At 51.1% G+C, this 14903-nt stretch overlaps 4 protein-coding genes across 5 annotated transcripts; 1 reads left to right on the top strand and 3 right to left on the bottom strand.

Annotated features, from left to right (window-relative positions):
* Nucleotides 1–1298: 1298 nt before the first annotated feature.
* PV09_09173 lies at nt 1299–3156 on the bottom strand. 2 transcript variants are annotated; one of them, XM_016363177.1, is made up of 4 exons: nt 2420–3156; nt 1921–2337; nt 1592–1873; nt 1299–1530 (listed from the first exon to the last, which is right to left on the bottom strand). In XM_016363177.1, the coding sequence occupies exons 1-3, from the start codon at nt 2903–2905 to the stop codon at nt 1619–1621; spliced, it is 1158 nt and encodes a 385-aa protein (XP_016209013.1). In that variant the 5' UTR covers nt 2906–3156; the 3' UTR covers nt 1299–1530; nt 1592–1618. The 2 variants fall into 2 exon arrangements, with proteins under 2 accessions (XP_016209013.1, XP_016209012.1); XM_016363176.1 differs by having other exon boundaries at nt 1592–2337.
* Nucleotides 3157–5278: 2122 nt separating this feature from the next.
* Nucleotides 5279–9041, bottom strand: PV09_09172 (uncharacterized protein; the record flags this gene model as incomplete). Its single annotated transcript, XM_016363175.1, has 6 exons — nt 5279–5597; nt 5659–5749; nt 5804–7493; nt 7560–7604; nt 7659–7799; nt 8370–9041. The coding sequence occupies 6 exons, from the start codon at nt 9039–9041 to the stop codon at nt 5279–5281; spliced, it is 2958 nt and encodes a 985-aa protein (XP_016209011.1).
* A 108-nt stretch (nt 9042–9149) lies between these two features.
* Nucleotides 9150–12054, bottom strand: PV09_09171 (uncharacterized protein; the record flags this gene model as incomplete). Its single annotated transcript, XM_016363174.1, has 4 exons — nt 9150–9740; nt 9797–11092; nt 11144–11790; nt 11865–12054. 4 exons carry the CDS (start codon nt 12052–12054, stop codon nt 9150–9152), a joined length of 2724 nt encoding a protein of 907 aa, XP_016209010.1.
* Nucleotides 12055–12348: 294 nt separating this feature from the next.
* PV09_09170 (uncharacterized protein) lies at nt 12349–14712 on the top strand. The gene is made up of 2 exons (XM_016363173.1): nt 12349–13162; nt 13240–14712. Exons 1-2 carry the CDS (start codon nt 12707–12709, stop codon nt 14509–14511), a joined length of 1728 nt encoding a protein of 575 aa, XP_016209009.1. The 5' UTR covers nt 12349–12706; the 3' UTR covers nt 14512–14712.
* Nucleotides 14713–14903: the final 191 nt, after the last annotated feature.

The following is a 14903-nucleotide window of genomic DNA, read 5'->3' as shown; positions in this document are numbered from 1 at the left end:
TTTCTCAGCTTGTCCGCTGCGTGTACAGAGTCACCTTTCCTAGCTTCTCGTCTCGCTTGCCTCTCTGCAAGCCAGGCTCATGCCTGGGCTATAACACCGTTGTATCTTGCCATTCTGTGATCTGATCTAAGCTCGACGGCGATCTTGATCTGGTGGTATAGTTCACGAGTTTGGCACGTCGAACATTGATGCCATCAAAAGTTCGATATGGGTCAATGTCACGGGCCCATCGCAGGACGGACCAAGCATCTTTAGACTCAGAACCGCAGCGGGCTGATGAGATGCAAACGGACTGTGGATGTCAAACTCGCTGTGAGCCCGCTTTTACAGCTGTGCGATCGAGGCAGGCGTGAGTTTATCCTATGAGCAGAGCCTCCGCATAATAAGATTCTTATTTGGCCTAAGTCCGTCGACCAGCTGCGTGCTGTACGCTGAAAATGATTAGACATTGGGCTGGAAAACTCAGTTCCAAGCTGAGGACGTGTTTAACGTAGCGCAAGCCGAAGTAGATATAATTCTCGCAAGTTTTGGGGACTAACGATCTTCCCAGGTCGCGAGATCGCTGCTTGAAATACATAAGCCTGTAAGGGACATCAACTGGCAAGTCATCCTGGCCGTCGATGGTCTATCTATTGAGCTAAGTTACCTCCAGCCTTTCGTCACCGTCGAAGATGCGCCGTTGCCTTGTGCGCCGGTTTTGCCTCTTTTAAATAATACAAGAGTGGAATTCTGCTGCACTCTGGTGTAGTCCTCGATGTTCATTCCACCTTTCATTCGCTGTTAATTGCCACTCCCGTTTTTGCAGACTATAAATAACAGCTGCCTTGAGGTGCATAGTCAAAGCTCAAAAGCTCGAAAGATAGCCCATGATATTTGATCAGCTCAACGTTTCTCATCAGACATAGGCTTATGCAGTGCAAAGACTATAATAAGTCCATCTTTTTGAGCTAGACCCAATAAATATCCGTCGGAGTACTGATGTAGCTTAATTTTTTCCATACACCAGGTTTGACGACAAAGATTATGAACAGAGATATCTCTACTGTGCATTCTGTCCTATTCGTCACTTTGACTAGCAATCAAATTTATTCGCTAAAGCCTGGCCGCTCATATGCTCTTTGGGCTGAGACGCTTTAGCTAGCAAAAACATCTTGAACATGGTTCTTTGTCATATCTGCAGCTTGTTCAAGGATGTTTTATCGTTTCTCGAGATAGCCAAACACACACATATGAAGCGAGCGACAGAGAGAGAAAGAGAGAGAGAGAGAAGGGGGGGGAGGTTCTGCACCTACTCAGGCCGCGAAGATAAAGAGATAGGACAATTTCGATCTAGATAAATTAGCTCCTAAAAAGCAGGTGTTATCAATTTCTAAAACGCCAAGCTAAGTCTGTTATGCTTCAGATTTGATCCAGCGCAAATCATGGCAAAGTCATGCTGACGGCATATCCGAAGCCGAGCCGTCAAGATCCTCCACAGTCCGTCCTCTTGTGTTATTAATCCATTGCTTCGTGTTTGTCAGGCCAAGACAGCTGCAGCCAAGGTTAGTATTAACGGCCATAAAATATAGAAAGACAGTTAATTTCAACTTACGGAACCAGAAGCATGGAGGTAAAAGCATCAACTTCGTCGCCATCTCCATTCTCCAATAAATCTTTTATGAAGATGTTGCACACTGCAATAGGCTTCTTCAGCCGCCATGTGTCGAAAAAGCCTTGCGACGTGTCCGCGTTCCATAGACGCTTGGACGCTGTCCAGATGTGCGGCCTGGTCCATTCTCCGAGCGGGTGCTGGCCCCTCGCGATCAAGCAATGCACATTGATAAAGAACGAGGCGGCCAGAATGGTCCTTGACACGCACTCCCAGAAGATCCAGCTGCTCCAATCAGCAGGGCAGCTCGGAGTGAAGGAGTCGAGACTAACTTGCAGAGACTGGTCACGCAGGCTCGCGAGAGAGGCGAGCCAGGTCTCGAGGATGGGCAGGTCACGCTCGACGTAGTGCGCTTCGCGAATGGACAGATACAGCAGAAGGGCCTGGACGCGAGCGAGCGACAGCGTGGGTGAGACCTGGTGCCGCGAGTACTCAATGATGAGGGCGCAGGCCTTATTTTCGATCAGCGGCACGACCACGTCTTCGGTCTGCGCCGTTTTGGTCGCGTACATGAGGCAGCTCGCAAACACGTCGCTGATCAGGTTTGGCCGGTCGTGAGAATAAAGCTTCCGGTGCAGGAACGGGGTGCTGCACGAGAAGGCCATGCAACGATGCCAGTTACGGATGGCGGCGACGGCACACGCGATGCGACTCGTGTCGTCGTTGAGCTGACCGACGTTGAACTCGTCCTATGTCGCCAGTCAGTCAAGACGTTGATTCTAGAGAAAAGCCTTTCTTTGCTCTTCTCTCTCCCCTATCCCTAAGACTTACACAAATATCCTCGACATGGCTGTAGTCGTCGTGCGTGTAGATCTGTATCGACCTATCGTCCAGTCGCATCGAGTGCTGAGCCGGAAAGCTGGCTGGACAAGGTGGGACTGGCAAGCAAGGTACAAAGCTCGAAAACCCAAAATCGGCGTTGTCGCTGTCATGCAATTCAAAAGTTGCAGCGTGAAAGTCGAGATCCGGAACCTCAAGGGTGACCGGCAGCGGGTCAGTCAGCCGGTTGATCGAAAATGGTACAGCGGCACAGCTTGCGCTTGCGCTTGATGCGATGACGACAGCGGTTGTTGTTGCTGTTGTTGCAGACATTGAAGCAGGTCGCCGGTCTCGAGGTGCCTGTCCGTTGTAGACGCAATTGGCCTTCTTCTGAAAGCAGCGAGTACATTGAGGCAAAAGCATATCGCAGCGTCGTTTCGCCTTCACGCAGGCACTGCAACTCTTCCGACGCGGAGGAGGAACATCATGCTGCTTCATCGTCCTCTACCATGTCATACGCAGAGTATGAGGATGTAAATGAGCTGCGAGAACTACAAATCGATGGAAGGAGAAGCAGAGCCCAATGCTGTAGCAGAAGCTTAAGGGCTTACACTCTAGTCTGCTTATTCATTTCTCCTTCCCTATCTTTGTTTGTTTGTGGACGAAGAATCGAGTTAAATGAAAGCAGGCTAATTCATGTTCATTATGTTACATTTGTCTTTAAGCAGGCGGCTGATCTGGGGTTGGTGCATAAGCTTACGCCAAGCTTTCGTCGGCTGCAACTTGATGTTCATCATGTTCCCTTCATCCTAACAACCTTCATTCTTTGCGAGCTCCTGTGCCTCGTGCCCCGCTTTGACTGGATCCGCGTGTTAGCAGAGCTGAACCATCAAGCAATCAGAGTTTGTCTCTAATCTCGGGGCAGCGCTCTTCTGATTAGACTACTCTACTACTCACGTAAAATTTGGTTTTAGCCTAACCTTCGGTGACCACCGCAGCCACTATAAGCTTGCTATGCTGTGATGAGGCAGATGTCATGGAACTGCTTGAACACGAGAGAACAATGATGTAACTGCGAAGCAGCAAGATAACTTACAAAAGGCGCTTAGTTCAGTAGTACCTATTCTAGTTGCAGGTTTTGCGTATAAAGACATTAGATAAAATGGAGTAAAAGGGAAACGGCTCTACAGAGAAAAGAAAAATCTAATGCCCCCTTGTACTTTCCCTAATCAATATTAGAGTCGCAGAAGCCAACCTTGGGATATTAGCTGATGTTGGCCAACCTTGGTTCTATGAATGTAATAGAAAGGTGTCTATTAGTGTCATGGCCGAATCCCGTGACAGGAAGGATATTTCCATTGTCTCGAGAAAGTTAGTAATTTTAAATAAGCCTCTACTATCTTCTTTCATCATTTCGATTCTTAGATGATCATGGGAAGGCCGTCGATATATACTCTAAATCCACTTCTTAATTAGTATTACGGAGTGCCTGGGACCTGTCGGTGTGATCGATGAATCTGAGATGGTTGATTCGTTCGATTGTCTGCAGCTGTCTTGCCAGGTGTCCGCTCATGCCACCCCCTTCTGTCGGCGTGATCGATGAATCCGATATCCTTGATTGCGACGATCGTAAACTTTGCTGCTACTAAGCATATTCACGATGCTTCTCGTTGTCAGAGTGGACAATGCAGCTGATGCATTTGTTACGACCGTGACCCATTCAGTGGCCAGTGTTGAAGCTGGCTGTGGCACTCTATTTTATGATGCTTGGTTCTTGTATAATACAAATTCCTGTTTCTGGCAGATATGCTTCGTACTTGCCGCATACCAAGACTGGCTTACGCGTGATCCACCAAATCACCAGTTCACAGCAAGCATGTTCTAACTAGATCCGACAACAGCTATCTCTATGTTGGTCCTCTTGTCTAGTAAAATCAATGCGTATGATCTATTTTTGGATTCCGCATACGTCGCAAGAGCTGTAATGTGACCTTTTGTATTATGTTGAAGTACTTTACGAAAGTTCCTTAGCGCAGACATACACTACGTTGTTCGTCATAATACTTCATATCACTTTCCCAATTATTCTTCAATGCTGAGATGATAGAAGAGAAAAGTCATGTCATAAAAAATACAGAACATCTTCATAAAAGTAATTAGTCCATTTCCGCCCAATGAAGTGAAAAAGATGCTCACAAATATCATGGTGGCAAATATCATGCAAACTTCAGTCCCACATAAGGAAGCCATCAATTATGCCAGCCTTTGACCCTAGAGAATGAGCAGACAGCCATTGTCACCACGTCCAGGCAAGTCCTATCCCACAAGCATAGTCCATTATTTGAACCATCTGATGAGCCAACCAGTCTTCATTTTTCTTGCACAGCCATAGTATTTATAATGTTTTCACAGTATTCGATTAGCGATCTGAAAGCTCCTTTGAACCAGGACACCTCAAGTAGCCATGTTGAGAAGATGGTATAGAAAGTACCGTCTGCAGCAACACGATCCAAATAGCTCTGCTGAGAGCGTAGACAGGTGCATCTTTTTGATTCATTTCGTAATTTTTCTCCATTTGCGAATCTTGAACTCCTTAGATTTCAGTAGCGTGGGACGAGGAGTTAGATTAGAAGAAACGTGATTGAAGGCCAAGAACGTCGAAAGTTTCGTTTCTGGAGATTGAAGCAACGCTGCCCTTTTTTTTTTTTTAGTGGTAAGGAGACGTGAAACTGCTCCGCGCACACCGCAAACATAACAAGACATATTAATATGTAAGACATGTTCAATTTTATGCAGCCCCAGGAATGTGTCAGGTCTTGAATTAGTTCACTCCAGGATGTTGCCTTGGGTGGACTCAACTTGGAAATTGTGTTAGTTGTACAAACCGGCTCCGCTGTTATATTGGTTAGGAGGATAAGCGCGGCTTGGAAAATGGACATAAATAGGGCGGATTCCGGAGCGAGCTCGAGCAGCTCCATCGAGTCGAGCAACCTGATATGGATTTGGAAATGTCGATGAATGATTTGGAAAGGGATGATTCTGTTGCTGTGAAATGCGAGGTCCTCCATTATGGTGCCGAAAATGAGCCGAAGCAAAAGGCACACCGGGTCGTACACCTTGAGGACCATAGCCGCATGAAAGTGCAACTTTAGATCCATACTTGTTGCCGCGAAGGGAGACCAAATGCTTGCTGCAAACGTGGCCGCATTAACCTTCGAGTTGCCACTGGAGGTATGCTGGGGTATACACACCGGATCTCAGCTTGAACGATCTCACGGAGGTGGGGACTGGCGTTGTTCAAGATCCACTGTATCAAAAAGTTGCCATACTGGTCACGCGCAACTGCGGGGAAAAGTCAGTATGAGGGATATTATAAGATTATTGAAGCAAGCTTACTCTGGACAAGTGGACTGAAGTTCTCTCCGGGAGCGCGCACTAGGATCTGTTGCAGGTATCGGTCGAGAAATTCACTCCCGCAAACTTTGAGACACTTCTCAATGCACTTGGATGCGTACTGGTCCATGCTGTAATCGGCGGCTCGAGAAAGAATCATGGAGATGGCAACATCTCGATCGTGTGGAGAGCCATGCTCGCAGATATGCTGAATACACCAGTTTCCATACTGACCACGGGCGATGTAATCAAGATTGGCCAACACTTCATCAATGCATGGGCGCTTGTCCTCATCATTGCAGTTCTCGAATATGTTTTGCACGACGAGGCTGCCAGTTTCACCCACTGCGACTTGAGTCCATTGACCGACGAGGGCAGCGTTCACCGTACCCATAATCATCGGTGGAGGTCCTTGCCACCGAAGCTCAAACAATTTTTGCCAAACATGGCAAGCATAGCGGTGGACGATGGTATCGCGGATACGAGATAGGAGCTCGCGAACCATCTGGTGTTTGAAGCTTTCCGGAACGCAGTCGAAGGCCTTCTGAATGACGTGGCAGCCAAATGCGTCGGTGCTAAGACGAACGGTATGACCCTCAATGTGAGCGGCAAGTCCCACGATCTGAGCTTGATTGGCACACTCGAAGACACGCTGGATGAGGAAATTACCGAAGCGGTTACCCATTAACTCTAGACCGCGGCGAATGATACTTCCAATGATGTCATCTTTTATGGCTGTATCGGAATTCTTTATTTTCTGCTGTAGAAAGATCGAGGCCTGCTGGTCATTGTTGCTTATGATCTTGTCGACGATCAAGTCCCAGTCTGCCGTGACGCCAGGCTCGAGTAGCTGGCGCCAATTGATCTGCTGAGCAGGATGTAAGTACACGTGCTTACCTAGAGGAGAAGGATTCCAGGACTCGACTATGCTTGTCTCATGATTGAATTCAGCAGCATTAGCGTTAAGGCGCGAACCGAGCGGACCGTATGAAGCGTGGGGGTTGTTATAGCCACTGTAGCCAAATTGTGCATGAGAAAATCCATTACTACGGGCGTTGCGCTGTGTATCGGGAGTAACGCGAGGTGCCATAATTGGATGAGTGGTGGCACGATACATTTGAATGGGCTCTGTGACGAGTAGCGAGTTGGAGCTATTGACAGGAGCCGGAGCAGAATATGGAGGAAGGGCGGGCGCTGAGACAGTGCCTCCGTAGGTGTTGGGAGCGCTCGAGTTCCAAATGGTACTATTTAACCCGTGATAGAAACCTGTCCGGGAACCGACCCCAAGGTGACCACTGGGGGCAGATGCGTAGCCGTCATAACCGGAGGACGTAGGAGGTGGGCCCAAGACGTACGATGAGGACCTGCATTGTCCTCCATGTAGTTGGCCAACATTTGCACTCAAGGAAGAAGTCGTGCTCTCCGAGATCAATTCGCGTGTTGATCGAACGTGGCTGTTCTCCTGTGCAAGCTCGCTGGCATGAAAATTGACCGGTGCGAGATGGGAACCCATGTGAACCCGATCATCATGTGAAGGGTTGACGATGGCAGAAACAGTTGAAGAAACTCTACTGCTGTTACTGCCCGACACGGTGCTCGAAGAGGAACCGCTGTGAAAGTGAGAGTGATATGCGGTGGTAGAAACATTGCCTGCGAGACTAGCAAGTGGAGAAGTCGAGGAAAGAGTGTAGTTCTGCGAGAGGTCAGAATTGACTTTGGGAGAGTGGCTAGGATAAAAGACAATAGTTAGACTCCTTACCAAGAAGCGTGCATTTGCTTGGTTGGCTTCGCTTTGGGTTGTGTTCTGGCACCGTGTTCAGCATCGTCTCCAAAACTTGCTTGGATCTGGGTGGCTTACAGGATAGATTGGGGAGCTACCTTGGTCTGTGATTGAGTTGCTCACATTGGGTGCCACCATGCCACGCATAGCATCTGAGGGACCGGAGACAGGCTGCATGCTCCTGTTGTTGGGGACGTGCAACTTGGGGGGCAGGATTGTCTGCCGAAGTCGAACAGTGAGCAGTAGAGCCGCAAAGGAGACAAAAAGAAAGGACAAAACAAAATTGTGGTGAAGATGAAAATGACAAAGGCGATAATCTAGGTTGGGACAACAAAGACGCAGAGCAGGTGTCAGTTTTGTCACCACTTCGGGACAGGGCGCCAAATGAGTTGAGAAGTTGTGATAGACACAAATCAAACGGGATGAGGCGAAGAAGAACTGGACGAAACAAGACGAGGTGAGAAGGGCAAAAGCAAGGAGAAAAGGAAGGCAAAAGATGAAGATGGCGACAATGTGCGGTTGCAAGCCTCAAGAATCTTCTGCAAGTTACGAAGCCAACACAGGACGGCAGGGGCAACATGCTCGAGCACACCAAGGCAGCGGCAGAACGGACGGCGTGGTGGTGGAAGAAGAGGAGGAGAAGGAGAAGAAGGAGGAAGGAAAAGAAGGAGGAGGAGGAGAAGGAGAAAAAGGAGGAGGAATTAGTGGTAGTGGCAGTGGTAGTGGTGGTGGTGGTGGCGGGATACAAGGCGACAAAGAAAAAGGAGAGAGAAAGAGAGAAGGACTCACCATGGGGGCGGCGACTATGTGAGGCATCGGTATCGCCCAGGGAGGAAGAAGCGGATGCCGTTGGAGGGCAAGCTGAGGAGGTTGGAAGGAGCGGACGCTGGTGGGCCTAGAAGATGCGCTGTGCCTTGCCCGCTCGGCCTCGGCCTCGGCCTCGACCTCGCTGTACTCTGGAAACGGCGCGGTGACGGTGGAAAGGCTGTCTAGATCGTCGTCTCGGTCGTCATCATTGTCGGGAGGATTCTGCCGGGGCTCGGGCTCGGGCTCCGTCTCTTGGTGGCGGTGGCTGATCTGGGTCCGTTTCTGGTGTTGCTGCTGATGCTTTGCTGCTCGTGGCTGAACGACGGCCAGATGCTGCAGGCGCGACATGTGGTCGTTGCCGAGACGAGGCTGGACGCGAGAGTCCATGGTGGACAGACCCTGGGCAATATTTACACTGCAAGTGAGACTCACCCCGCTCAAACGTGTCACGTCCCGTGGCGCTGACAGAAGGCGCGACTCTCGGCGCTTCGAGACCCCGTGTGCTGAAATCAGAGAGAGAGAGATTGTGTGAGTGAGCGCGTGTGTATCTGTGTAATGTCGTCGCGGCCACGACGACAAGCTGCGGCCGGTATGTCTGAGCAACGTTGCAAATGCTGAAGGGACAGAAAGGAGCAGGAAAGGACCCAGCGACATGGTTTCCGGTTATATATATATGGTCTTGATCCGACCGTCACGTCTTTTTGCTCTCATCCTCCTCAAATTCACTTTGCGTGCCGTCCTGACCCCCAAGTGAAGTCTCGCTCATCCCTCCTCGCTCCGTCTGGCATCAAAAAACCCCAGTTCACACCCGTCCAGGCCCTTCCATGCGGCGCTTGTCCCGCACATGATCCAGTCAGGTTGTCCAACGCCAGAGATGGTGGGCATCAGACGCGCGACTCGCCTCAGCATGGCCGCGTTCGAGCCCCAGACGACCAGTTCCAGCCGGGAGTCGAGCGGCCGCACAAAGATAGCTCCCACTTCACTTTGAGCTGAGACCCATGAAGAAAGTTGTCCGGATATGTGGCGACCTAGCAAGACCTGCAACATCCGTCTGCCGTCACTCAATGCATCGGCGTGGCCTGCCAATGACTTTTCGCTCGAAAAGAAACCAGGAGGCATGTCATCGCCGATTCCGATCGTTATCTGATTCCCGACCTTCGCAGGCACAAGCTCCAATTCTGTTCCCTCCAGAACCTCGGCGTCAGCAAAGAAGTATTGGTGTAGATTACGAGCCACCTCAAGAGCGGTGGCAAAGCTGTCGCCGTGATACGCGACAGTGAATGGTCCTTCAGATCGCAGAATGGCCTCAAGTCCACCCAAGGGAACCTTCGGCACCATCTTGTCTTGAGGCTTCTACACTCATCTCGTCAACTCAATTCGCACCCCGACAACTCAAGCAACAAGCTCACCTTTGTTGTCCACTCACCGCGCGCATCTTTCCATACCTCAACCGCATCTGTGGTCTCGAGACCACCATCCGAGGCGAAATCCATGACCTCGCTGTCAATCACCACACGGCGTTGCGCCATCTTTCTCTTCAGTCGGAAAGCAAGAACATTTTGTGTCTCAAATCTCCACTGCTGCTTGCTCTCATCCAGAGTCGCAACGACTCTTCCAAGCTCTCCTGACACGACAAGGTAAAGCACCTTCACTCCGAATTTACTCCCTGTATCTGCCGGATTCGCGACCACGAGCTCAAACGTCGAAGGGATCTTGCGATCCTCCTGTACCCTGTCTATTTGCTCCTTGTAAAACTTCGTAAGAGCATCCGAGGTTACCACCTCATCCCACCAGTGCGGCTTGCCTGGCACCTCAAGGTAGCCGCTATTCCAGTCAGCTTCTACTATTAGTTCACTCATGAGGCGGGAATGATATGGAGGTACGTTGTCATCCGCGCCGCCGTGTTGCTGCTGGATCGGGATACCCTTTGCGTTTGGAACAAGGTACTCAGCGCGGTAGCTGTTCAACGCCGCCTCGAGCACAGCACGTTTTTTTGGTTCTGATGGTCTCCAGAATTTGTAAGGAACGTACTCGTTGATGGAGAGATATCCGGAAAGAGGAGAGGCAGCAAAGACGTTGTCTGGATAGTGCAAAAGCGCATACCATGCTCCCTGGCCACCATTTGAATGGCCGCCAACGAACCACTGATCAGTGTTGACGCGGACGCCACCCCAGCCGGTGGCTTCGATCCAATTTGTTATCCCGTCGATGGAGGCTAGGACGTCAGTAAATCCCCAAATGTGCCAATCATCGCCTGACCATGGCGTGACGCCAGAAGGAAAAAGGATCCATGCGCAAAGGCTCGGAAGCAGATCAAAAACATCATAGATCATGTCGCTGTCCGCCTCGACACCGGCGCCATGCAACTGCAGCATAACTGGGGCCTTGAAAGAGCTTGTGCGGCCGTGACAGGAAGCGTTCTCAGACGGGGGGCGCAGAATGGAGTAGCTGATGATGCCGGCAGGGTGAAGATGAGTTAACTTGTGCGCATGCCTCTGGTTCTTGTGTCTTAACGGAAAGGAAACGTTCATGCTTCTGGTCTTGCCTGGTTCGCACGCAAGCTGGTACTTGACGGCAAGCTCAATCTCGTTCTGAACTGGTCCATTTCCACTCGTGAGTTGAAGAAGAAAGACGACTGGACGAGTTTGTCCAGGAGCAACCCTCCTGATTTTATTCTCATATAGTGAAGCAGTAAACACTTCCGACTACTGCGTGTCAACTGGAGGGCAAGACGGCTCACACATATATACACTTACAATAGGCTGAACGACAGCTACATCAAGCACCTGGATCCATTCATGACCATTATTCCGGATATCAACGCTTGCGTACGGACTGGGTAACACGCCATCTACAATATCAGACAGAAGAGCGGTTCCTTCCACCGCCTCAGCAACTTCCGCCGTAGGCGCAATCTCGATACCAACGTCCATGTAAGGGTTTCCCACTCCACCCATAGACCGCACATCACGTACGAGCCTCACGTCAAGAACATGCTTCCCAGGAGCGATTCGAAAGACAGGGGGTGATTTGCGAAACGAGTAGAAGTCACCGCCGAAATGGCGCTCGCCGTCGAGTGCATACTCAAGAACATGGTCTGTGTACAAGACGACGGAGACTGGAGTGTCGGCATGGATGTAGAATTCGCCTTGCGCCCAACCCTGCCATTGAAGGGCGGACCATCCGTAGACGGCCTGAAGGAAGACCCAGTCTACGTTGGGAAATTCGACACGAAGCGAGAGCTTGCAACCGCCGTTGGTAGCGGGTGCGCAATGCGCTTTTGCGAAGGACCACGTGAGCGTTCCATTCGGAGTCAGAGAGCTTTTGAATGTTGCCTCGTTGTCGGCACGCAGTGTTGGGAATCCTCCGTAGTATTCGAGAGGATCTGCTCCCCAGGGTGCTTCTGCGATGTATTTCAGTCAGCGTGCAAAAGCGACAATAACTTATGTAGAGTGACGAAGCAACATTCAAACATGCCTCGTGTGCCAATTTGGAAAGGGCCCAAGACAGCCCACTCATCGCTGAACGTGATCCAGGGCAGGCCCGGAACGTCAACATTTAGCACTGCTTGCAGACTGCCATCTTGCCAGTCTGTGACAAAAGGGCTTGTAAGGGGCAATAGGAGGCCGAACGTGGCAAAGATGGCGCACAGTGCGATCTGGCTCATCTCAGACCAAGCGGCATCAATGATGGCAAGTGGGTACAGATCATCACATGGCAAGGAGAATGATATGGCTGCAAGATAGAATCCTTTCTTTCCTCCTAGGGTCGTCGTATAATCAACACAGCATTCCCGTCGTGGTTGTCGATAAGTGCGAGAAGTGGCTTGTTCAAGTGCAATGTTGTGAGTTTAGCCTTTGCAGGTTGTTGGCTCCAAAGGAAGTTTTCCCGCCGGACATGGTTGCGCGTACACGCGGCCGTGGCCTTTTCTGGCCAAGTCGTCAAAAGGGCGTGGGATCACGGAAGCGGTCCTGACTGGCCACACTGGCCTTAGTACGAGCGTCCTTTGTCTCCTGTGCAACTCCATCTTCTCCATCGTCTCGCTCCCATCGTCTCTCCACAGTGCATTGCGCGCAGTCAGCTTGTTTTTCAGTTGTCGGAGCCGCATTTTGCTCTCTGCGCCAGAATACCCTGTGACGGCGTTCGTGCAGGGACTCCGGCACTTAGGCCAGGCTTGTGCGTATCTCTCAGGAAATACCACCTTGCGAATTGGGACGACACGAGAGCCACAATCATTCCAATGGCACTGTCATAGTCGCCGCATGTTCGTCCTTACACTCGCTTGATTTGCGCAGAACAGGAGGAGGCGGTACTGGGCAATGACTGCAACCTCCGCCCTCATCATCAGCACAACCATTGCCACCATCGCGCCGTCGAGGACGACCAACATGGAGACAGCCTCCCCAGTCACGGCCAACGGAGGCATGTCCAAATTTCCCGCCTTCGCACCCGACGTTATGGCCCATACAGATGACAACAACAGACGCTCCACGTCGTCACCGGAGCGCAATCCGTCGCTGACGCTGCGGCAGTCCCTGGACAATGACGCCGGCACAGGCAGGTTCCAAGCGTCATCCCACTGGCAGTCTCGCAGAAACAGCAGGGCCCAGGCCAGCCAGAGCCATATCCGACTTCCCTCGCGAGGACGAGGGCATGGGCGCCAGCGGAGTCTCAGCGAAGCTATCCAGATCATCAGAGAGCGAAATGGAAGCATGAGCCAGAATGCGCAGGAGATTGCGGATGCGCTTAAGGCGCCCGTGTCGCCGCGCCTAGTGGTGAGCAGCAAAATGCACGGCGCCTGCTCGCGCGCCAAGCTGTGCTCGTTCATGGTGCTAATCAACGTCATTCACAGATTCTTTGCGCGGCATGGTATGGAATGTCGATGTTGGCCAACACTTCGGCGGGTCAGATCCTAAACACGTTCCCTAAGCCCGTCACTCTCACGATCGTGCAGTTTTTTTTCGTCAGCTCCTGGTGCCTCGCCCTCTCCTGGCTGGCAAGCCTCTATCCGGCACTCAAACATCACTTTCCCGCCCTGCGCAACGGCGTGCGGCGTCCTAGCCGCGACCTGATAATGACCACTCTACCCCTCACTGGCTTCATGATCGGCGGCCATATACTCACCTCCGATGCCATGTCCCGCATCCCCGTCTCGCTTGTCCATACCATCAAGGGCTTAAGTCCCCTGTTTACTGTCTTTGCGTACCGTTTCATCTTCGATGTCAAGTACCATTACACGACCTACCTCTCCCTCCTCCCCCTCACCATTGGCGTCATCATGGCGTGCTCCACTCAGTTCAGCAACAACTTTCTCGGTCTTCTTTCGGCCTTCAGTTCGGCCATTCTCTTTGTAACCCAGAACATTGTGTCCAAGAAGCTGTTCAGCGAGGCTGCTGCCGCCGAGCTTGACATAGGTCCTCTAAAGAGTAGAAAGCCGGACAAGTTGAACCTGCTGTGCTACTCATCTGCGCTCGCCTTTGCCTTCACGGCACCCATTTGGTTGTGGAGCGAAGGTATCGGCATCATCGGGGATTTCCTGTTCGACGCTAGTGTGGACCTCGAGGTGCACAAGAACTCTCTTGATCATGGGGCGCTCTTGCTCGAGTATGTCTTTAATGGCGCATTCCACTTCTTCCAGTCGCTCATCGCCTTCACGCTTCTATCTATGGTCTCTCCAGTGACGTACTCTGTCGCCTCACTCATCAAGCGCGTCTTTGTAATCTGTTTCGCCATCGTCTGGTTCGGCAACAAGGTCACGAGCGTCCAGGCCATGGGAATTGCACTCACTTTCCTAGGTTTATACTTATACGACAGGACGAGTGGACACCATGCAAAGGCCGAGAAAAGGCAGCGACTTAGAGACATGCCTTCACTGCTACCTGTCCACGAGGTTGCGACTCCGCTAGTAGACAAAGCCTCTTTCACCGAGAGCTCGATGGTGGCAAATGACGCCGTGTTTGGTGGATACAGAGGCGAAGGGGCGGAAGAGGAGAAGAGAAGAGAAGAAGCATCTTTGACTGCACAGACCAGATCTGAGGGTAATGGCTGGTTGGCGCCCGGCACGAAGGCAGAAGACACTTGGAACTGGGTGGACGCAAGCCGCCGAGGAGTGTCGGTGACGTGATGAACACTTTTACAACTTAAAGAGCATTTGTAAATTTTGATGCCCGCCCATACCCGACGGCTTCTTCGTCATAGAGTTTGATCTTGATTTTAATTGGGGAGCGACACCGTGATGAAATTTCTGGATAGCATGTATAGATATAGGTCGCAGCTCCGCCGTATACTCCAAAAAGAGAGCTTAGAAATGGCCCTTTTGTTCTCATCACCCCTTCGAAAAACGAGACTTACGTGCTGAGATATTTCATTTGTCCATCCGCCATATAACAGTAAGCTGGCGGCGATGCACAGGCAAATCTGCGCGTAGAAGAGACTGCCTCTTGAATCTGGACAGACACAACACAGCACGCCTTGTCCAGCGATTGACTTTGGTGTGCGTGATTGTACACGAGCGCA

This window comes from Verruconis gallopava (genome assembly GCF_000836295.1).
Source record: "Verruconis gallopava strain CBS 43764 unplaced genomic scaffold supercont1.56, whole genome shotgun sequence".
Taxonomy (NCBI): domain Eukaryota; kingdom Fungi; phylum Ascomycota; class Dothideomycetes; order Venturiales; family Sympoventuriaceae; genus Verruconis; species Verruconis gallopava.
Note: the sequence above shows the minus strand (reverse complement) of the source record. Positions and strands in the feature narration are given on the sequence as shown.